The following is a 24,508-nucleotide window of genomic DNA, read 5'->3' on the forward strand; positions in this document are numbered from 1 at the left end:
TGTTGAAGAACCTGACTCTGAAGGAATAAAAAGAAAGATACAGCAACTATCCCATTACAGCAGTCTTTGGAGTGTAGTGCAAGCATGTATCAGGAGAGGTTATCAGTAACCTAAGGGAACCTGAGCAATCACTACTAGCAATTCCCCTTAAGAAAAGAAGTAGTGACTGCTAGTGTCTCTGTATTAAGAGAAAATGGGTAATTCAGCAAAGCCACAGTGTGGCCACAGACAGAGAGATATTACAAAGTATGTTAGCAAAACTGAACAGTACTATTAGTGTCTGACAAATCTTCAGTGGTCATGAAACACATTAGAACCAATGACGTGGCATCACATAAGAACAGTAGAGGCTACAGACAAGGGATCCGTGTATCAAACCTGAAAGACACAATTCCCCTCAGCCTCCACAAGTGAAAAAAAGGCAGAAAATACAAATGTTAGCTGTTAGATGTGCAGTTAAAGTGAAGCTAAAGACTGTAATGTTATGAAACATTGACCCTCATTACAAAAGTAGAGGAAGCTACACAAATAGAATGGTCTGCTTGTGGTCTGTTTAACTGATGGTTAGATGGCTACCAGTAAGATATTAAACATAAGATTTAAAAAAGCAACTTTTTTAAAAAGCACAAATGCAAACATAGGCTATCACAAGCAGATTGGATTTACCTAACAAAGAATGTAATGAGAAAATTAAGGATTGGTTTTCTTTATGTAACAGCCAAATAGAAATGTGGTGGGATGTTATAATTATATTGTAAACATTTTCTGGATATTTTTTTCCTGTTATATATAATCTTCCATGCAGGAAAGATTTTGGTACTGGGAAGAAAGTGAAAGAGGTGAGTGCAAGTTGAGGTGGGGGGAGGAGAGAAGAGAGGAGGCATTCTACATTAAAAGCATCATTACTTATCTTTAGAGTTATTGATAACTCAGAACCACAGGATCTTGAATACATTAGAATCAATATGCTACCTACAAAACCTGGGGGAGAGGTTGCTGGCGGGAGTCTGTTATATACTGCTGGATCAAATTAGAGAGTATGACAAATTGCTGATTAGATACGTATCTATAACATGCAGTAAAACATTGAGTGGTTGTGGGGAGCTCAATTTGAGACGTGTGCAGGTAACTATAATTGGTAAATTGTAAAATCTATTACTACTTTCTAAAAACTGTGAAAGATACAATTACAAACAAAATGTTACTGCATCCAAGAAGCTGTAAGTCATTTTTGGACCTAACTCTGTTGTGGTGTAGTAAAGAGATCAGGTGTCCTGTCCTAAATTACATTCAGTGGAAACAAACAAGGCACCTTAAACCAGTGGTATACAAAGCTGATGATTCAGAGCAGCTTATTTCTTTAAAGCTGTTATGAGGAAAAATGGTTAGGAGAAAATAAGAATAGAAGTTATGCCCTCTAAGAGTTTATTAGGTAACCAAAAACCATAGTTCTGTAATTATAAGATAGTTTCTTATAAATGCCTATTTTGGTTTGATGGGAAAGAGAAGACAATATTTATTTAGAAATAAAAAGGCAATATAAAATAAATGCAAAATGGATTATAGGCAATAAGCTGTAAATATGAGCAGCATTAGGGTATAGATGACAGAGGAGAGGCTAAAGATACCAGGATGAAATCTGTGAGTAGCAAAGCCAAGGACAGTAACAAAGGGGGAGGATTTAAAAATGTACTAATAATAAGGCAAATATTGCAGACTAGATAGGACCCCTTATTAGACAAAAAACTCTTTGACTATGTAGAAAAGGTGGAAATCTTTTATGAATATTTCTGTTCAGTGTCTAGAAGGTAGGAAGGTCAATGTTGTTTGAAGGTGATGAAATATTCCCAATCTATTAGTGAGATGGAAGACTTCAAAAAATTTCTGGTAGGGAAAAGTGTTTTACATTGAGAGACTTGCATAACTTCTACCTTTACGGGCTAGGGATGGTTGAAGGTATTTCTGTCCTGCCGTTACACATTTTCAATTAAGTATTCGAAGTAAGTAAGTATATATGCTTAATACTGGGATGAGTATTTGAGTAGTCTGAAAGAAGGTTAATATTGTGTTTGTATTCAGAAAGGGCAGTCAATCTAGGAACTTACAGGTCAGTTAGTCTGACCTCATTTTTGGTAAAATAAAGGAAATGTGATATGAATTTCAATTATTAAAGAATTGAAATATGGGGTAATTATACTACTCAGCATGGCTTTATGGAAAACAAGTTCTGTTAAATAAACAGATTCTGGTCTCTAATTTATTTCCCTGAAGAATGTTCCAGTAAGTTGATAAAGGTTACTATTCATTGTAAAATACTATTTTTAAGATATCTGTCCTAGCACTCTGAGACATTCTGATAAAAAATATAGACTATAGAATATCAATAAATATATGTTAAGTGGATTAAAAGTTACCTAAGTAGTTAATCTGAAAAATACTTCATGAAAGTTTGGTGTTTGTAGGAGTTCTGTAAAGATCAGATCTTTAAAGATCTAACTAAAGATCAAACTTCATTGTTAAACGTTTTCACAGAAGTAGGTATTAAATCCTGAAAAAATTTGTGAATGGTGTTTATGAAAGACTGATAAATAATAATAAAAGTATGGATGAATAATGAAGATATGGCCATCAGATGTAACACCAACTATGCTCAATAAAGTATATGTTTTTATTACAGGAGCGCACAAACTGTACCTGTATGACGGAACAAGTAACTCTGAGATTTCAGACAGCTTTTGTAACATTATGCGTTTTCATCCCATCCAGCTTCCATCTACATCATAATTCCTTTTTGCACAAAGCATCCGGTTTCTACAGCGTATACCATTGTTCAATATTTTCTATAACATGTGTTATCCTCTCTGATCCTCAGATGGATCCTGCCAGCTGTGTGCAGCACACCAATTACAGAGCAAGAAGGGTTCTGTTTTTTTTCACTGCTTGTGGCAATGCTTGCAGAACACAGCCATTGGATGAAGTTAGAAAACTGACTTTAGACTATTTCATTTGATGTCTGTCTAAAGCAGAGTATGGCGCAATACTTTATTATGAAAGTGTCCAAAATACTGCATAATTGGTATTCTTCATTACTCTTTTACTTACCCAGAGTTTGACTGCATGTTGCTATCACAGACTGTTACTGAAACCTCAAGGCCCAGTAATGTTGACTGTCCTATTCAACTCATATCAGCAAAACTCTTATTTATAAGTTAACCTACAGTGATGACATCTGCCTGAGCACACAATCTCAAATCTTTTCTGACCTTGAGGAAGCTTATATTCAGCTGCTGCTGTAATAAATAGACAGTGATGTCCGAATGCATCGAAGACAGCTCAGTACATTTCTCACTTCCCTAATGCCTCTGTGATTTGAGAGTTGTATGCCCTCCACAGAGGATACCCACTGAAACGCAGTTCACATCTGGTTTGTTCTGGCATTGTTCTTGATAGGGCTCCAATATAACCATCTGATAAAACTGACTGCCAAGATCAAGACCCAGAGAAGTTTACTTGGCAAGCTGAGTGGATCTACTTGGGGATCTAGCACTTACTCTCTTAAGGCATCTGCCCTCATTTCTGTTACTCAGAGCAGGTCTTAACGTGGGTGCATATGCCCTTGCTCTGATGGTTGACTTACAGCTAAGGAACACCCACACATATGAGAAGCCTTATTGAATGTCAGCTTGGGTGACTGATACTCTGCTAGTCATTTGGCAGTCAGGGAGCCTACATGATTTCCCAATATTTATGAATTTCTGTTACCTTTCTGTAGTTTTGCTTGAATCCTGATATTAATTTTACCATGGCATATTTTCACACTGATATCTTGGGTAGTAGTTTAATGTGTGATTTAAGATAAGTTAACACTGCTGTTAAAAAGTTCCTCCTCTAAATGAGGAGGAACTCCTTTCTTTTCTTCCCCTATGACTTTGCTTTCCTCAGATTTCACAAACATTTGTATGTTTGTGTATTGTGAGGTAACTCAGAAATTTGCACCACTTTACTTTTACCTTTTGAACACCTAGAGCACCACAGAGGGAGCAGGGCTGGGCCACATTTTAGTGGTGGCAGGCTGAAGATGTTGGAGTTGCCCTTTTCATTAACAGTGCTATTTGAAAATACCATGTGAAACTAGTCTTGGGGGGGGGGGGGGAGAACCTCATTGATGATGACTCATCACTTGTGCCTTAAAAATTCCTTATTTTGGCAAATTCCTATTATTTGCTGTCACGGTTTCTTGGATTTTTCCTGTGCTATCGAAGATGGAACATTGCCAGGAAACAGATATTAGAGATGATATGTAGTTTTATGGGGAGGTTGAAGTATTTGAAAACCATTCTGTGGCTTTTTAATTAGCTCCTTTCTGAGAATGGAGCAACACATGTACTGCTATTGCAGTACCTCCAGCTGAAGATTCTGTTCTTTGGATGAAAGCAAATCCTTGCAGTGGACTCTCAGAATTCTCCTGATAAGAAATAGACTAGTTCTGCTGCTGAATATATTTCTCTTCTCAAACCCAAGGAAATCAGTTTCCTTGGCAGCAATATTCATCTGATTTCTTTTGGTCCCAGGATATGTAGAATATAATTTTTATATGGGCACCTATGTTTCTTCATTTAAAGACAAAGTTGAGCACTGTAAGTAACTGTAAATTTTTCAGATGGACTAAAATGGAACTAGAGTTTGCTGTGCAGATGAGAAGTGATTCATTTGGAAAATTTTACACAATTTTATAAGAACCAGGCCCATTCAGAAGTGTTGTTTGACCGTAGATGTCTTCATCTATATCTTGCAAATAACAGGTAGCATATCACTTATGTAAATCAAAACTGTCAGTTTTGCTTTGGAAGCAGATGCCTTTCACATGACTTTAAGTTGGTAGGAAATGTTCCCCAGTGGAACCTTTAGAAGCCAGAACATATGTATATTTCATTTATTACAGTCCAAACTGTTACCACATAACGTAGAAAACAATATCCAGAATGATTATTTTGTATTTTAGGGAGTAGATGATGATCCTGCCAATCTGTGTTCAGTCAGAATCAGCAAAATATTTGGCTACAGGAAAGTGTTCTAGCTTGAAATTCAGTATTTTTATCTGCAGACCACACACCTTCAAGAGAAGGTGTCTTATGTGCAAAACAAAACTTGTGTAATTGAAAAATCTCACAATTAAGAAACCAGACACTTCCTGCTTTTTTCAATATTCATGTACTTTAGGGAAAAAAAGAGAACCACAGCTTTTATTAAGAAATACCAGCCATTCTTGGTTCTGAGACGAAATTGGTGATAAATTAAGCTAATCTCCATCAGGATTACTCTGCAGCTGGGATTTAGGCAAATTGAATCAGAGGCCTGAATAGTGACAGTGAATATCTATTAGACTGTAAACAGAATAATAGGCCCTGTGAATTTTAATGAATGAAGTGAATGGCTGAACTCTTACAGTTTACAGAAAGCATATGGTTAGTGATGCATGCAGTGTGCCAGGAACTGCATATAATGTAGATGTCTTAATGGATAGAATCTTGATTACTAAAAATGAAGAATAAACAGAAGGCTTTTGGAGTTTTTTCTTACTCCTCTTTTTCTTTACTTTTTATCTGTAGAATACCATTTCACTTTGTTTTCTATGACTGTAATACAAACAGATGATAGAGCTTTAAATGTTTTGAATATTATTCATTATTTTATATCCCCGACTGTATTAATATAGATAAATTAATTTAAGTGATCGAACCTATGTAATCAATTTGCAAGGTGTGTCGGCTTTGTGTAACTGCACATACAGGTCTCATGCAAAGTTTAGGTGCAAGTCTGACTCACATAGGTATTTTCTTGACGTTAGTGCTAATTTCATTTTTGTCATGGTACCTAGGAACCATCCTTTACACTTTATTCCCTTATCTCCTGTAATGGTAGACACTATGCAAACATCCAGCAAACTAGAGTTGAACACAAAACTGGTGTCCCAGAATTGAACTAACTTTCTATTCTGCCTCAAGACAGGTTTAAAATTCATCTGAGTTTTTCTGAGAATCAAATTGCCACAGGCTCAGCTGGGAGCTGCTGGGAGTCCATTGCAGTGCAGGCCCCGAAAGGGTATAGATCTGCCTATATTCCTTTAAATGGCTTGGAGAGGCTGCTCTTTAAAGATGATATTCAGCTCTGTGCGTAATCTAGAGACTTAGAAGAAAGTGTGGTCTAAAGATAACAGCCAATTTAGCATCTGAAAAATACAAGGAGTGATGGCAATCAGAAAAGAGGGTAATGGGAAGACTTGAGGGATAGAGGAATGAATGCAACTGATCCATTCTTCAACCGATAGTGAAGCTCTGAGCTTCAACTGATAGCGAAGACTTCCTGGGGAAGTGCTAGGAAAAAATAGCAAAACTTGGAAAGGAGGAGAAAGGTCTCCAGTAGTGATTTGAAGGTTCATGTAGAAATAGTTGTTCAATATATGTTGATAAAATTACTAAAAGATGAAGCTGAGGCAGAGAGAAGAGAAAGCACCAAAAGACTTTGTGAAGTCTCCACGGTACTTCAGCAGGGTGTAGGCACGGGGGATCCTCCTGAAGGATGTGCTCAAAGAGCTATGATGAGGTGGCAAGAGACTGAGGTGAGTGGAATCATGAAAGCCAGTAAATGACAATATTTTAAGAAAAACATAGTTGAAAAGAGGCCAGGTGATTTATGGAATGTTTTTTTTAAGAGGGATAAGGATTACCAGAACTGACCTCTTAAATTAGGATTCACATATGTGTTTGTTTCAGATGTGCCATAGTCTTAGGGTATTTGGGTTAGATTTTCTGTGCTTTGTATATGTTTCTTCAGAAAGATAGCTCTGGCACTGAACTGAGTACCAGGAAATCTTTATCACTGAGCAGCTATCTGACTTTGAGAGTTTTGCTTCATCTCTCTATTTTTTTGTTCTATTTATTCATTGTTTGCCTTGTCTGATATAGCTGTGCTGACTTTATCTACCCTAACTCTTCGGATAATATTCCGAGATCCAGGCCATCTCTTCATACATGTGTGTGAAGCTGTATTCTCAGTCAGAGCCTGTTCTTCTGTATAAATAAATAACTGTAATATATGATGTTTAATAGAAATGATGCTAGTTTTTCTGACACCTGTGTAAATCAGATGTAATTCCATTGAAACCAAAGAATTTACAGCAGGAAAAAAGATCATGTAAATGAGGTGAGACTTAAATGCTAAAGTAAATAGGATTTTAAATTATTATTATTACCCATTTCACATAATCTTAGAAACCAATATATTTTGACAGAAATATTCTGCCTGTCATCTCCTACTGATTATACATATTTCAGCTCATTCTATACTGTAGAGAAAACTATTTTTTCCTTTAAGAGATCACAAAACGTAGTAATTGTGTTGAAAATTTGCAACAGTACAATAGAAACTATGATTTATATTTGCCGGGGGGGGTTGTTTCTTTTTTTGTTCTGTTTTTTTTTTTTTTTTTTTTTTTTTGTTTTTTGTTTTTGTTTTTGTTTTTTGGTTGGGGTTTTTTTAGGTTATAAGTCTGTAAACATTGGGGTGTACAACTTAGGTTTTTGACCTTAGAGTAGGAAAGATGCAACTCTAAAGCTGCAATGAGACCTAATATCAAATATCCCTCATGTCAGTAAATATCTGATGTATATTCCACAAGTGAGGTGCTTGTTCAATACAACAAGAGAGCTTCGTTCTACCCAAAGCTTTGTGATTAAGAATGCTGTGAAAAGAGACAGTTTTAACACAAGATTTCAGGCATAAATGAAGGGTAAGCAGTCATAAAGGGTGAATTAGAAAAGAAAAAGAAAGAAAAAGTTGACCAATAATGAAAAAAAAAGATAATTTTGGATGACAAAGGAAACTTTGAAACACGTGAATATACTCCTAGCTGAATATTATGTGCATCTCTACATAAACATAAGTTATGTTGTAATTCACAAGTATAGGTCCATTCCTGCATCTTTAAATGTGCTTTGTTTTGTAAACAATTGAAAATTAAAAATTGATTTTTCTATTAAATATATAAATAAACTGAACTCTAGGAACGCAGCATGATGTAGTCGATTTCTTGTTCTTATTAAGGTTAAAGATATGCCAAAATATTTTTACTCTTCTGCCCTGTAGTTTTCTACACCTTGCATTGGTTAATAAATTGTAGTCAAAATAATATATTCAATTTTGTATTGAAAATAATTTTAAAGAATTCATTTGTTTTCAGTGGATTTGAATCAATGAAGAATAGTATTCAGGGAGAGGATGTAAAATGGGATAGACAGCCATGAAACTTTGGAGAAAGGTGGAGAAATACAGTATATGAAGTTGCCAGCTAAATGGCAACTTTCTCTGTCCTCTTCTCTTAATGCAAAGCAGCAGTAGCACTTCTTAAACGAGCATAGTTATACTAATTCAAATCTAATGAGCTCAGAATCAGAGCATGAAATATTATACACTACCATTTCTCATTTTTGTCATCGTACATTAATACTCTTCTTATTACTTGCATTTTAAATGATCTTGGGATATGCAGTTTTCTAGAACAGGAAATTAAGTTTTGTGTTCAAATACTGATATCCTGAGATCCCTTTCTGTTTGTGTTATGCTGAGAGCTTTGTCAGGAAAGCTGAGTGGATTTAGCTATAATAGTTGAAAAACAATACTGCCCTTTTATTTTTCAGAGGTTATTACGAAAATTGGGTTTGGGCTATAACTGAATTTGCCTTCTTTAGTTCACAGTCCATCGTCTGTAACTCAGAGCCGTGAAGAAGGCAGTGTTGTGCTAGGATGCTGGACTGTGAACTAGAGACCTTGTAGCTTTTGCTGCAAAGGTAGAAAAGGCTGGTAATATTTTTAACAACCTTAGCTAATTTTTCAGAGCTTGTCTGTTACATCTTTATTTATGGTTCTGTGTGTTCAGATTTGCTTCTGGTAATGAATATGGGAAATCTTGTAGATACAACTGCAGTATGACATCATTTTGTATATACATGTAGAATTTCTCAATATTTAAAATGGAATTCTTAACAAGTCTTCAGATAGGACATTGCTTCCAGACACTATGTGCTTTCATCTTCCGCTGATCTCTCTAAAGCTGTGAGCACTATTCTCAATGCTAATCAACATAAAATTGGTTTGTTTTCTTTTTTTAATTGTATACATCAGTCTGATACTTAGCTTTTCTAGATATATTTCTCCCTTTCAGCTGTTTACTAAATTAGCCTTTGAAACTTTGAAGCTCTGTTAATTTTTAGATAATGTTGTCATCCTGATATAAAAGGATTTTATTGTTTATTGTTATTTATGTTTTATTTGATTTTAAATGCATTCTACAGCTTGAAAATATGCTTACTTTTCTTTTCCATCAAGATTGAAAGGCTATCTTAACTCCTGCAAATATCTACAAATAAATCTGAGAGCTGAACTACCTAGTTGAAAATATGTTTGTTCAGAAATGTTAGAACTAGAGCAAAAATTGACAGAAGTCATGCTGAAGCTTGGTAAATAATGCCAGTGGAGAGCAGAGCACATTGTAAATGTGACCTGCGTGACATTGGCAGAAGAGTGTTTGTGCCACTTTTAATATCTTGAAATGGCATTCGAGGTTGTTGCTAAACATTGAAGCTGTTAGTTGGAGGAAGCTCAGGTTGGTCTTTATACTCTCTGCACTTTTTCACTCTTTGAGGGTTTCTGGTGGAGTCCCTGAAATCACATGTGATCTCTGGGGACTATAAGCTTACCTGAGGCTAACTCATCTCCCTGGGTCAGAACATCGCATGTTACAGCCCTTGCCTAGACAAATCTGTTGTAGTGGTCTGTCCTGTCTTTTTTTCCCATCTGCACTCTTGACACTTCTTAACGGAAAAAAAAAAAAAAAAAAAAAAAAAAAAAGGAAGAAGAAGAAGCCTAGAAAGTATATTTGTTTGAGTGAAAGGAATACTTGAGCTTAAATGGTAAAAAAAAAAATGGCTATAGAAATTTTTATTACCTATGACTTTACAGAAGTCCATACTGTGAAATCAATTTGAACATTAGTAGTGTATTTTGACAGTCATAGAGAGGCAGTAGAATCCAAATAATCATACTTGCATTGAAGAAACTGGAATGCTTGTGTATGCTGTATGTATGTATGTATACAGTGTATGATATCATCTCTTTGTGTGAGTTTATACATTCATCCTGTGTTTTGTCTCCTTGATGGTAAGCTATTTGGGGTGCTTATGCACGCTCACATTTTACAGTGCCAGGATGTGCCCTAATCTTGGAGCAGCAAATATTACTGTACTACATAAGCAGAGAAGTTCTTTAATCAGCCAGATTCAGATTGTTTTCCACAGGCAACTGTTACACCTTCACAATACTCTTGTTCTGCTAAGAAACTAACCTGTCTCATAAAATATTTCCCATTTCAGTTTTGGTGTAATAGTATAGGTCACAGCCTTACAACATTCCAGTCTATAAGATACATGAGTTTCTAAATACACAATAATTGTAGCTAGAGATATTTTCGTAATGAGAAATACAGAAATAAAATATAATGTAGTGTGAATGTTGGGATCAATTTATATACATATTGTAAAATAGCTTTGACAAGGAAAGGCCTCTGTGATTGGAGTCTGAAATTTAACTGTTTCAAAAAGTTAGTACAAAAGTAACTTTCATTGTTATTTTTTACTAAAATTGCCAGAAAAGGAATGTGCCCAAGTTGTTACTATTACAGTTTAGATTTCAAGAGTAGAACAATTCTGTACATTATTCCTGTTGTACAAAGCATGGTAAAGCTTACAGTATACAGTATTCTTATTGCGTAAGTAATATGGGCCATGACTTCTGCTGTGAGGTCTCCACAGGCACTCAATTGTAACTATAAATAGCTACAGAGCTGGCATCAGGTTTGTCCTGGGACCATTAAGCCTTATTACACTACAGAAAATAACAATAGAATGTGTAAATTAACATGATAATTATGAGAATAATTTTAGGCATTGATTTGGTTAAGTGGCATTTTGGGCCATTGGATCAGCTTGCATCACATCCAAGATCAACTAATGTCAAAGCTATTTGGGATATAAGGAAAGTTAAAACACTAACCCTATTAATAGTGAGTCTGCAGAGTCTGTGTATCACTACAGTTTCTTGGGGTGTTTAAATACGATCTTTTAAAGAAAATAAAAACATTCACCTTTATAGATATAAAAGCTGGCAAAAGATATATTGTTAAAAAATGTTCATTTGCTGAGGTCAAGGTTGAAAAATACTATCTCAAGAGTAACATTTTCACTTATGAAAATTCAGTACTAGTATTACTGGTACTGATAAAGTTTTTCTTTAATCAAAAAACAAAATAGGGAATTTGGGTGTTCAACTTGAATGTCGATAAGGTAGCCTGCTTTTTCATACGTGCTAAAAGCCTGTGCTTTAGGGTATTAATACAGCTAAAGGAAAGAGCAATTGAAATTTAAGTTCCATATGCTATTGATATCCTGTGATTATGTATAATGTGCATATTTGCATATCAGAAGCTGTTGGTTTTGATTTTCTCTTTCCTTATTTTTTTATTTAAATTTCTCTTCCATTTTTCTTTTGGCTTGCTAGTGTGGTTTCTCCAGGTTTTTTCTTGTACTTTCCTTTCTGGTAATCTGAACTAATAGATCAAGAAGAGCAGAGTCACAGTTTCTGGGTTCTGCTGATGCCACTGACTTTTTAGTTAACCATAAGTCAGTTTTGGAGTTTATGTCTACTTAACTTTTTTTTTTAATAATAAGTCTTACCATAAGAATATTGTCTGGCAGTGTTTATATTGTTTGAGATGTTCAAGTCCATGTTTCACATTGTTTATCACAATGCTTCTTGTTTGTCTTTGCTTGGATATTTATCATTATTTGTGGTCTTTCCGTTTGGCTTTTCAATTCATTTTCTTTTATTTTGATTCTTTAATTTACATTTCTTCTTAATACCAGCATAGCAGTGGCACTTCCTGGCTGTATTATCTGTGTTTGACAGAGTTCTCATTACTTGTAAAACTTTGGAAGCTTTAGTTTGATTGGAAAAGGAGAACTGAGCTTATTTTACCATTGTTAAATATATCTATATATTTTTAAGTACACAATAAAATGTTGCAGGAGCCAACTTGCTGTTAGACCATTTCAAATGCTAGAGAAACCTGTTGTAATGCATCTGTAATTTTCTCACTGCTTGTGTTGCACTTTCCTATTTGAGGTTCTCTGTCCTCTTAGTTTGTTTCTTTCTGTAAGCTTGATCCAGGTTTCTTAGTTCACTGCCCATAACATTTCAAGTCTCTCCTCCCTGCTTAGCCTACTCGCAGGAGGGTCTATGTACAAGATATACTGCTGAAAATGCTACAAAAGGGGAAATCTACTCTTGAGTAAAGAAACTGGATGAATTTCATTGTACCTCCTCTCCTCAAATTTGTTTTAGGGTAATTTTGTTTCTAATAATTAATTTTTAGCTAATATGGCAAAATATTAAATTGGAAAAGTCATATAAAATAAATAGATCTTGGAATCAGAAGAATGTGTTCTGATTGTTTTAAAATGTATCAGCAAATGCTCTTTAATGACTGTGTTTTGAATACACTAGAGGCTGTAGAGTACTTTACCCCAAATGCCAATAAACAGGCTTCATAATTCTGCAGTCAGTTTCTATGACGTGAAGACGTTGTGCAGCAAAAAATGTTCAGGAATTTATCAACTACTGATGACAGATTGTTTAATAAAATGTGCCCTACATATGATGATCGAAAGAAATTTTTATTCTCTCATTTTAAACTCAGCCAAGGTGTCTGTGTTGACAGCTGCAGTTCTGCTTGACTCATGCAAGTTGAATACACTAGAAGGATCTTCTGACATTGAGTTACTGTTCTGGTCTCTCTAACAAACAATTTTAAAATAATATCATCTCAATCTGATTTTACAAACTGTTTGTATCAAGCTTGCATAAGTATTAAAATAACCTCAATAATACAACCAATGGTTTATACTAATTCTTTGTGTTACTTAACTAAATCAGAAAATTTTAGATATGGGAGAATTAGGAACTTGAATTTTCAGTATTTTTGTTACACAATTTGGCTCAAGTTCAGCTGTGGAAGGTACTATTCAGTATTTGTGTCGTGTTGGGGAACAAAAACACAAATCTTGCTTGGATTCCACTCAGTCTTTTGGAAACAATCTCTTAGGTCATTCACGTTAACAAGATATTTTCTACAGGATGTTTCCTACTGTTTCTTCTGTTCTACTTTTCAATAAACTAAGGAGAGTGGGCTCACCTCTGTTCGGTTCTTTATCTCCCTTTCATTATCAGCATAATTTTTTTGTCTGGTGATCTCTCTATTTTTAGCTTTTCTTTTTTTTTTTTTTTTTTTTTTTTTTTGGTTACGATTCCTAAATTTCAGTAGTCCCTTTTTACCACCCCACATTACTCTTCTCCTTTCTTATTGCTTAATATGTTAAAATAGCTGTACTTTTCAGACCATAGCAGTTAAGTTTTCTTGTAACGACTTTCTTCTGTTTTTCTTTTCTTTCTTTTTTTTTTAATCTGTGAGTGTCTTTCTGGCTTAGGAGTGTATACCATCTTACAGAAATGATCACCAGAAAAATTTCCTTTATTATTACTATTATTTTTATTAGTGACTAGCAATAGTAGTAATGATAATAAAGGTAGTGCTGTTAATGCAGCATCGGACCTTCTATCAAGCTCTTGTTTTTCCTCAAAGCTAATGAAGCGTCTTCAACAGCAGAAATGAGAGATAAAATTGAGGCTTCTCTTGGCACTCACAGCTTTCAGACCTTTTCAAAGCCATGGCTAAGGACGCATTGCTGCAGTGGTTCTGCTTTGGTGCCAGTTCCTCTTTAGCAGCCTCTGCTTGTATCTGTTAAAAACATTGACTTAACCTGCTGACAGCACCGCAGCAGAGAAGCTGCCTGCCACGGCCTTGGGCATCAGCCGGCTGCAGGTGAGCAACAGCAGTCCCTGTTAGGCCTGGAGTAGTAATAATACGGTGGATCTGTATGCTGTAAATTTATGCTGTTTATCACCACTACTGTGATGATTTAGATTGTAGAACGGATTTAGGAAGGAATCAATAGTCAGGAAAATTTGAACTAGCTTGCCTTGGTCAGAACCAAAATCTCCAGTTGTGAGCAGAGGGTTATACGGTGTTTCTTCATGCACTGAGGTATGAGTAAGCTTAAAAAGGATCTCTGTTTGAATACAGTAAGACCTTTCACTTTTGAAGTTATTTCTAGAACATCTTCAGCAGGCTGAATCGTGAAATAATTTTTAATTGATTTTGTGGAAGCTGTTTTGTTTTATTAATGATGGCATTTTGAATATGGTTATTTTGTTAAGAGCATATGGAAAAATATTTGTACAAATGTTTGACATCATTGTATGATTTAACAGATTTAATCCAATTGGGATTACTCATACTTTGTTTTCCAAATAGTGTGTTCTTTCTTGTTACAAAATGAATCATATTCAATGGATAATATGTATGAAGACAGTTCTTTCCTAAAGGAGTTTAGTTAAAGTGATATTATTTTTTGCATAGAGCTTGCACATTAAGAAGATCAGAATTGAGTATTTTCTGCTTGCATCTTCCAGGCTCTGACCAGAGAGTTACAGCACAGCGTACAAGAGCTGAGAACAAAAATCAAACAGGCAAAAAAAATGGGAGAAGTGCGAACATGCAAAAAAGGTCTTTCCCAAGAGTGTGTTCAGCGAGCCCAGTCCTTGGCAGCATCTATCCTTAATGTTTCAAAAACTGATCTTGAGGAGATGTTAGAAGTAGAAGATGATGAGGTAAGTTACTTTAAAGGATCTTTAGTAAAAAAGGGCCAGATCAGAAGGTGGTATAAATTTCCACTTTAGAGGCAAGAAATTGCCCATTAAAGATTGAAAACTGATTGTACAGCATCCGCCACAAAGAGAACAGAATGGTTGGGTTTAGATATACAGGACAGATTAATGACTAATAAGGGGGCAAGCCTTCAGGCATGCATAAATATAATATCAATATACTGATACGGTATTTGAAAATTCTTGGTAATTTCCTTTTTTCATGAGGCCATTTGATAGAATTACACATTTTAAAGACTTTTGCATTAATGAAAACAACATTAGAATGTATTTTGCTGTCCCAGATTGGTTCTGTTGATGCTTACTTTCTGAATTGTTGTACCCATTAAAAGTATTTGTAGCAGACAGATAGTTTCTAGGGGAGCCCTTTGACAGAATTTTTCTATGTTTACCTTATTGTCAAAAGAATATCTATATCCTGTATCTTTTTATAACTAGTTTTATGAATGTGTGCATAAAACATGCGTATATTGAAGTATAAACAGAAAACAAATACAGCTGATGAATTTGCAATACACAAATTTTAGATACATAATCCATTTATCACTGTGTAGGCTCAGGAACCTTTAACTTGAAATTCATAGATGCATTCATCAAACATATACCAATATATTCAGGTGAAAAGAACAGGCCATGCAAGTTTCTAGGGACACGCACAAATAAGGATAAGTTTATAAATTTAACAGAGCTCTCTCATTCTGTAGATACAGTTTCATTTTCTAAGCATAGTCCCCACTTCCATATGCTGTTTATTTTATGGATATAAAGTTACATGTGCCCTTTATTGTTCATTATGTTCCTATCAGGCGGTGTCAAAATACTGCATCTCTTCTATTTTCCTATTTTTAGGAAACAACAAAGACAAAAATGGAATCTGAAAAAGATAAAGAATGGCTGCACTATATACAGAAGCTTCTTGAAGCACAGGTGCTAAATTTATATCTTCCCTTAATGAATTATAACCTTCTAATCTGAATAGCTAAGTGCTTTAAGGTTGCAATTAATCCATTGCCTTTGTAATTATACTGACATTGATGATCCTAACTATACAGTGATAAGACAATGTAAGATCCTTCTTTTATAGCATTTCTTTATTTCTCTTGAAATAAGAATTACTGGACAGGACCAAAGAGATGTTAATGTAAGATTTGTGGTAGCTAACTTAACAGCTGAAAACAATATCTGGAAAAAAATTGGCACAGATCTTGACAAATGTGTTAATTAAATTATTGAGACAATCTGTAATGCTTGCTAGAGTGAAAAGGATCTGTTCTCTCATACCTCTTAGGAAGAAGAGATTTTTTTATTATGTGCCTTTAAAGTTAGTATTTGATATGGACACCTGAGGAGTTCATGGGTTTCAGTGACCTTTTACTGTGGACCTGTTTCCAGTCAATTCATGTTTTCCTCATAGCCAGACAGCTGTTTATTATCGTGTCTTCCCGCATTCTCTACAATATTTTCTACTGAGACCTCGAGCAGCTTGTTAGTGGGAAGTAAATATTGATTTGGCATCCTGTCAATGCAGAAGGAATGAAAAAATTTCCACCAGAGGCCCCTCAAACATTTTCCTATCGACATTTTCTGGGCAGAGAGGAAAGCTGCATAGAGGATGACAAGGCTGAGACTAGCAGAAATCCCTGAGGGGTCCATTCAGACTGCCGCTGTGACCTGTGTGATACTTTTTCTTCTCTTTCAAGTCTTTTTTTTAATACACACATGGTCCATTGGGATGCTCCCCTCTTGTAAGTGATCAAGGGCAGTTTATTGGCAGGTGAGAGCCCTGCTTTTCTAGCCATAGTCAGCTTTTGTTTGGACATCACTGACAACACACACTGACTCTTGAAACTTTTCCATTATATTTTAGTTGTCTCCTTTATTCAGATGATGTGTGGCTGATGTTTGAAATGAAATAAAATTTGTTTTCATAAATCAAATATTTCTAATGCATATTCAGTAGCATGGGTCCATTAGCTGTGTAGTTCATTTCTATTAAGAATGTGAATGATTGAAAATATTTTGAAAGCCATTTCAAGGGAACAATCACTTTCAGATTGAAATATTTTATCATTAATTGATCTTCTGTCTAGATTGTGTCCTATGAGCAGATTTTAAAGTAATGACAGTTTTTTCCTTTTTCATTATCAAAACTTACTACCATTAAGACTGCTTAATTGCTGCAATGGAGGAGGTGGAAATTTCAGTTTGCTTTTATTGGCTTTCTCAGAAATGCTGTCATTTTTATTTAAATATCTCTTAGTGCTGCATGCAACACAGAAGTAATAACAGACAGTTCTATTCAGTGAATTCCCTTCATTTTAATAGATTTTAAAAGATCAATATTAATTATGAGATTTGGTACATATTATAGATTTCAAAGGAAGAATCAGATTCACGGAATATGACCAAAAATTCCTGTTCTTCTCTTGTTTTTCAGCAGATCATTAAAAAATCCTAAGCAGAATGTTATCATTCCTCTTCATCTCATATAGAGTCTTATCTAGAGAGACAGTGAAAGACGTGAGGGTAATTCTTGGGAAGCTAACTATCTTTAGAATCACAAATGGGTATTAGTTCTTCTAAGGAGCATCCAGCTCTGCTTTCTACTTCTGTCCATGCTAAATCATATGGATGGAAATTTCTGTGATATCCAGGACTGTATTTGGAAGCAGCTCATGGAAGATTTCTGTACCCTTTAAAAGGTTGATTGTAGGTTCCTTTAGTAGTTTTCCTATCAGAAATACTATAAATTAGAGTTTATTGTGAAGTACAAGGTTTTTGTTAGGACTTTCCTCAAAATAGATTGACTTAGTGGTACTGGTTGGCAAATCGTGTACCCATTTGCACCTTGAACAAAGATACAGACTTGCTCTTTTCCATTATTCTGAGAAATTATTCAGTTGAAAATTGCATCAGATCACTTAATATTACAATTTGATATAGTGTCTTTTTGTGCCATTGAGCCAGGACTTTGGAAGATAATTGCCCAGCAGTATTGATTTAATTGCCTAGGTTTATTTGTGGACTCCTAATTATTGACTGGAGGTAAATTTAATGGAGAAACCTTTATGAACACTGGGAAACTGCTGCTGTTGCTGTTATACATAATGAACTGCATCATATCCCTTTAGATCATTCTTCAAGCTAATTTTATTCCACTGTGACAGTATGATAACATTTAAAATATCATAGATATTTTATTTTTATTACTGACATACGCCATTTTACTGCTGCATTAGAATTTGGGGGGGGGGACAAAGGGAAGCACTAGTTGCTTTTTACTGTCATTTTAAAGATTCCCCTAGAGTGTAATCATAAGCTATAGCACACCTCTGGTTTACACTTTATCTGTACCATTATTTTCTGTCCTCTTATGACATGAAAGAATGCAATTTCTGTCAGCTTTACAAAAATATTAATATTTCAATGATTAATATTTTTGCATTCATGAGACTCACAAGCACCAGTCAGAATTTGTGTCCTTATTCTACCAACACATGTGACAGAAACTGTGCAAGTGCTGAGAAGCTTACAATCAAATAAAGGCATCTCTGCTTCAAGATGTTACTATGTAAATACCAGTCATTTAATCTAAAAGTACAGTCAGATTCTGAATTCTACAGCACTGTTAAAAATCACGTACTGTCTTATCCTACATTTCAAATGTTGACCAACAAGTGTTTTTTGCAGCTGTCTTTTATATTCATGCACTAACACCCAATGATGAAAATGATGTCACACAGTATAAATATGAAATATCTCAATAATGTACCTTAGGATGAAAGGTAAGAAGTTTTCTTGCCTATGAGGAATCTGTATGTAGAGAGACTTCACAGCAGTGCCTGTGGGTATCTACATTATATCTCTGCATAGAGGTATCTTGTGCCCCTGCACAGAGACACCAGACTGATTACACATTAGTGATTGGGCATAGGAGAGAAAAGCTGGCAGATGTATCACACCGTAGGCCATCACATTCTTAGGATTTCATGGTATTTGGGGAAAGGAGGGCACAGGTATGTTTGTCGCCTTAGGTGTAGGTGTGTTTACAGCTTGCAAAGCGTGGAGTGAGGTCTCTACCTGCTCCCTCCTGCACATCTCCTGGGTGTATATGTCTTTTTATTTGAACCAGGCTCAATATTGTAACAACTGTCTTTTTATAGTCATCAGAAACCTGAAGTCATCAGTCACCCAGAAACCAACGCCTTCATTCATTGTGACTGACTATAGGAATGCTGTCTCTGAACAACCAGTTGATAATTTTGTATACAAGTACAGCATGTTGGCCCCAATCCAGCTTACTGCCTACAGTCACTGAGAACTATTTTCTTAATAAAATACAGATCATCTGTCTCAGTTTTCCAGGCATTATACGAAATGACAGCATTGATTTTAGCATATCTCTTATCAGGTACACAGCAGCACGTCTTCTCTCCCTCCTCGTGTACTCCTAGGGATATCACATCTCACATAAACAAAACTGCCTAATAAAGCCTTTCCTCTCATGACCTCCTTATTAATATACAAATCATATTCCAGTGGTGAAAACATCCAGAAAAATTCCCTCCCCTGTTCTCCAGGCTGTCTATAAGTATGTATATACTCCATCTCCAAAACACAGGTTTGCAATAGGATATTCAGTCTTCATCAGTACGGATTTTCCACAACCCCCTTTTAGGATTTACACAGGCTTCTCGATTTAGATTGCCTCTGGTCTCATCAGGGAACATACATGAACAGCCATGGTTCGTTTCCTTTCAGATTTCCTCAGTTAGGACTCACTTGCTTTCCTCTGCTTAGTCTCTCTGCAACCTGCCTCTTATTTCCCTTTTCTCTGAACAAATCTCTGTTCGTTGTCTATCTCCTTCATGCACACAGGCAGGAACGTGCACACTCACAACTGTCATCATCACCATGTGTTTCTAGTACTTGCATCTTAAAAACTGGCACCAGCATAGTCTGAGCCAGTGATACCAGACTGATACCAAACATCAGACTGTAACAATGATTTTATTGTCATTGCAAGGATAAATTCTCCATTCTGCATGTTGACAATTCATGGTGATAAAAATCTATGTTTTATCTGATGCACAGAAATGGAAGCATTTCATCATTTGTCCTAGACTGAGTAAAAGGAGAAATTAGCTTGAGTACTCAGGATAGGAATACACCCACACATTCACACACAAGCACATATATATTTATGTACACATATGTGTATTTACAGCTACACAAAGTAAAATGGACAAAGAATAATAACAAAGTAAGTGAAGAATTGCTGTGTGGTGTACTTTTTTTAAAAAAAAGCTTTGGGTGTACTCTATAGTGAAATTGAGAGTTTTTGATCATTTTAATGAGAGTTTCTTTAGTTTTTTTCAGATAATTCTTTGTGGTTCACCTAATACCATTTGAGGCTTGTCTGGATAGATTTGTCATGCAAAAGTGCTATACTGCTGATCTCTGTGGGGAAATTTAGATAAAGTGTAACCAATAATTTCTATATCCAGAAGTTAAAAACCTTTATTTCTACATTAACATATATCTAACTCATTAAATGAATCTGTGAAGCAGAGTCTGAGTATATAGCTCTCCATGAGAGGGAATACCACATCTCATAAGAGTAACAGCAATATTCCCTTGCATTTGTTATGAGTCCTTAAACTGGCAGATCAGAAAGTATATATTTATGCATGTGTGTTAGGTGAAATTTGGTAATATTCAGTAAGGTTGATAAATATTGCTAGTTTAATTTTTACAGAAAGGATCTCTGAAAGATGCATACTCAAGGTCAGAGTATATCTGTGAGAGAAGTAAAGTAACCAACAGAATACCTGACTATTTTGGACTGTATTACCTTCCAATTATCCATACACCAAGATAGCTGTCTATATTGATCAGATGTGTAAGAAATATTTCAATAGTCTCTCCTTATGCTTACAAGTACCGAAGAAGAAATCTGTAATTATCATAAAGCTAAAAGAAACAAACAAATATATAAAAATTTGTAAATCCAGATGTCTTTTATTTTCTCAGGTTGTCTAAATTTACACAAATCAATTAAATATTACTTCTCTTAAAACATACCATAATGTTCTGATTAAGCACTGCTGTCATTGTTAACGCTTAGTGTTCAGATGAATTGGTTGTGGCCCAGATCAGTGGAAACCACTTGAAGGAAATACCATTCTGTATTAAAATACAGAATTATCAGTGGTATAAATAAGTTTTCGCTCCTTCAGTGTGTGCTTAGCACACACTGAACTCCCAAAGCCTTCCCAAGCATATGGCAGGCTTGGAACCTGGGGTGAATGTTTCAGAGGAGAGAGATCTTCAACGTTCGTGAAGTCCTGAGAAGAAATGCAGGAAGAATTTTCCCAGGATAGTTACAGATCCGTCATTAAAAGTAAATCTGACAGGCTTCTGTTAAAGATGAAGACTGTGGAAATCATCCATTTCTGGGTGTCTGTACGTAAAGAAAACCAGATAAAACTGTACAGCACTTTATCTGAAAATGTCAAATATGAAATGATGACATAATGTTCAACTTTCCAATGCTCTTGATTTAAATGTATGTTTTAAATGGAAAGACTTCTTTAAGGATCACTTTGCTATGACATGCAAGCCACAGAGAGTAGTGAAAAGCAAGTAAAATATAGCTAGGATGATATGAACTAGAGACATCAATAAGAAACATTCATCTCAGGCAGAAAAGTAAGGAGGTAAAATGTATCAAAAATGAATGTAGTCAAGCTAGGGAAGAAGAATTAGAGACTTTGAAATTGTGGTAAAGCATTCTTGTAAAAAACGGGCTTGGGCAATGAGGGAGAACAATTAGAGTGAACAGGATGCTGGGGTCAGTATTTTTACAGCACAGTAGCAAGTAAGTGTCATGGAATTATTATGTCTTATGTTACTGTGGATAGATTTGCACTTGGTGGTTTGTGCACCTCTATTCCCTAATAGCATTCAGAAGGCGGCTGACAGGTAGCTGACTAGTTCAGAAAATTCTTTTCATAGACCGAAGGTGTATCTGACAGATGGAGATACGGGTGGCCAGCAAGTGCCAGCCCTTCCAAAACCCCTTTCCTGCAGAAATGAGTAACGCTGCTTATTATCAACCCTTTTCCATAACTGCAAAGTGACTGTTGAGCAGAATGCAGCATTGCCTTATGTCCCATTATAGTCAATTTATGATAAATGTTCAGAATTAGAAGGATTTTTCTTGCTATCATTTAAGATTTTTTTTCCTGGCTTGTTAATAGTTATAAATATCCATATATAGATTTCCATCTGGATATCAGTTCTCACATTACACTAGTATTTTTATTTGGTGTACTTTTACATCCTTTTAAAATCTGTTTTATATTTTTTGGTTTGTGTTTATAGAAAAGAGGCAGTACTCTGTCCAGTACAAGAGTATTACAGATTATTCTTTAAGGTGGAAAGGAAGAAGGAAAAATGAAAATCAGTTCTAGATACAAAAGCATTACCTTAACTACAGTTGGGCAAACCAGAGAAAACTTGTGATTTGCCTGCTCCACTAATTGATAGATTTTACCTGATTTATTCCTGGTGACCTTATTAGGATAAAATTTTCTCTCATCCTAGTAAAAGCTGTTACTTTTACAGTGAGACTGAGTCCTCTTCACCACTAATTTCACCAGGAATTCAAGAGAGCTGACAGCACTCTCTGCCGCTGACGGAATCTGCCCAGAAGCGAGCTAAAACTGCTGGGCTTTCCTCCAGCACCATATTGTCCACTCTTGGCAGAATAACGATAAACAGTGTTAAGTGGCATCTCTAAAAGCACATTCCAACATCTGTATGCTCATACACCGAAACTGTGAAACAAAACCTGGTTTAAATATTAAAATAATTAAAACAACATACCACATCTCTTCTTTTGAAGACTCAGGTTGTAAGGGGACCTAAGAGATTTGCACTTTTCTCTATAACTCTGTAAATACAAATTGTTGCCATCATGGGGGTTATTTTTTGTTTGTTTGCAAGTTCAGTACAAGGCAGTTGCCACAACATAGAGAGCTGCACTGGTAGTTCTTATCCCCCTGAGATCAGTGAATGCATGTACATACACTACCATTTTTGCATGACATAGAGATGACTGAACCTCGTATTGATCAACTGATACTGAAAATAAATGACAGAGGTGCTGGTACTGCAGTTTACATCATTAACATGGTCAGTAAACCATGGATTGTTCAATACGGCGTTTATCTTTTTTTCATTTTACTCTGGTCTTTTATCATTTTTATGATAGAGAGCAAAGTTTCAGACACCAACCAGGTAGATCAGCTTTAAAGATCAGATGTGTGCATGTGTGGTAGCTGTCAGAAATAAGTGAAGTCTAATGGCTTAAAGATACTTAATAAATGTTTTTCACCTGAAGAAAATGAAGTTCAGTGATAGTTTTTCTTACTGTTTCTTTTTCAGTTTCCTTTTGCCTCATATTTAATGGATGCCATCCTGGAAAAGTTAAATGAGAAGAAGAAACTGATAGAAGAGTACAGCGCTCTCATGAAGCACACTGTGTGATATTGCTAGGATGTATGCCTGCCAAGTGTGACTGAAAACTTTGTGCTGTTTCCTGAGTTCTTTCCTCTTCACATAAAGAAATATTAGTAGGCATATTCAGTACATAAGTGGAAACTGTGAACCAATTAATTGTTGAACAAGAGGAATTAATTACATTCCTATTTAGAAAGGAAAGAATATACTGTTTGATTGCTCAAGGCAAAAATTACTGCAAATCAATGCAAAGTTAAAAATGGTTTTCCTTTATGTGCATTAACAGTGAACATCAGTGCAAGCTTTGCAGAGACAGAATGTTTTTGATATGGCCAACACAGGTCTGAACGGTTCAGTAAGTACAGAAAACAGCAAAGTAACTCCTACTTGTACCAGTCAGAACAGTAGAGCTAGGATTTATAGAGGAACTGGTAATTTCATTGAGATTTTGGATACCTTACTTCTTTTGGCTTCTTTTTAAATCCAGCTTTATTATATATGCTAAATAAAATTGTATATTCTTTTTATACTGAGAAAATATGAGCAGTGAAGGCAAATGATTCAGAGTTGAGTAACAATCTTGGGAAAAGCTGTATTTTTCTTTTAGTAGAGTGTATTCGGTGCCCAGTATTTAATTGTATTTAAGAGATTTAATACAATAAAGTTGTTTCCGGTAGTGCTGGGAGTCTGTTCTTTCTGAACTAACACCATGCTGCAGGCCCTCCCTTTGTTTGGGGAGGAGTTTTGGTCTGCTTTCAAGAGGTCTCTGTATTCTAATATCTCTCAAGACTTCTCTGACAGTACTAATACATAACTGCTTCTTCTTTACATCTTCAATCTTAACAGTTCATATTCCTCAGGCCCAACCTACGTCAAAAAAGGAAAGATTCAAGTTCTTGAGTTCAGGTAGCAATACTAATTGCCTCTTACATATGGCACTTTGTCCATGGATTTCAAGGTGCTTTACAAGGATATTAATATCATTATTGGTTGGAAAATCAAAGGCAAGATGCAGTTGGCCTATGATCATTCAAAAGAAGCGTGAAAAACAATCAAAGTTTTCTTCAGTGAGTTCAGTTGTTTTCCT

The 24,508-nt window shown here is 35.4% G+C and overlaps 1 protein-coding gene across 1 annotated transcript in view; it reads left to right on the forward strand.

Annotated features, from left to right (window-relative positions):
• CNTLN (centlein) overlaps positions 1 to 24,097 on the forward strand; it is a 202,298-nt gene extending 178,201 nt beyond the window's left edge. Inside the window, exons 24-26 of the mRNA XM_062599459.1 lie at positions 14,641 to 14,838; positions 15,745 to 15,822; positions 23,347 to 24,097. Coding sequence (XP_062455443.1) covers positions 14,641 to 14,838; positions 15,745 to 15,822; positions 23,347 to 23,448 — 378 coding nt within the window. The 3' untranslated portion in view covers positions 23,449 to 24,097. The remainder of the gene's footprint in view (positions 1 to 14,640; positions 14,839 to 15,744; positions 15,823 to 23,346) is intronic.
• The last annotated feature ends 411 nt before the right edge of the window (positions 24,098 to 24,508 follow it).

The sequence above is a fragment of the Rhea pennata genome, chromosome Z, assembly GCF_028389875.1.
Source record: "Rhea pennata isolate bPtePen1 chromosome Z, bPtePen1.pri, whole genome shotgun sequence".
NCBI lineage: Eukaryota > Metazoa > Chordata > Aves > Rheiformes > Rheidae > Rhea > Rhea pennata.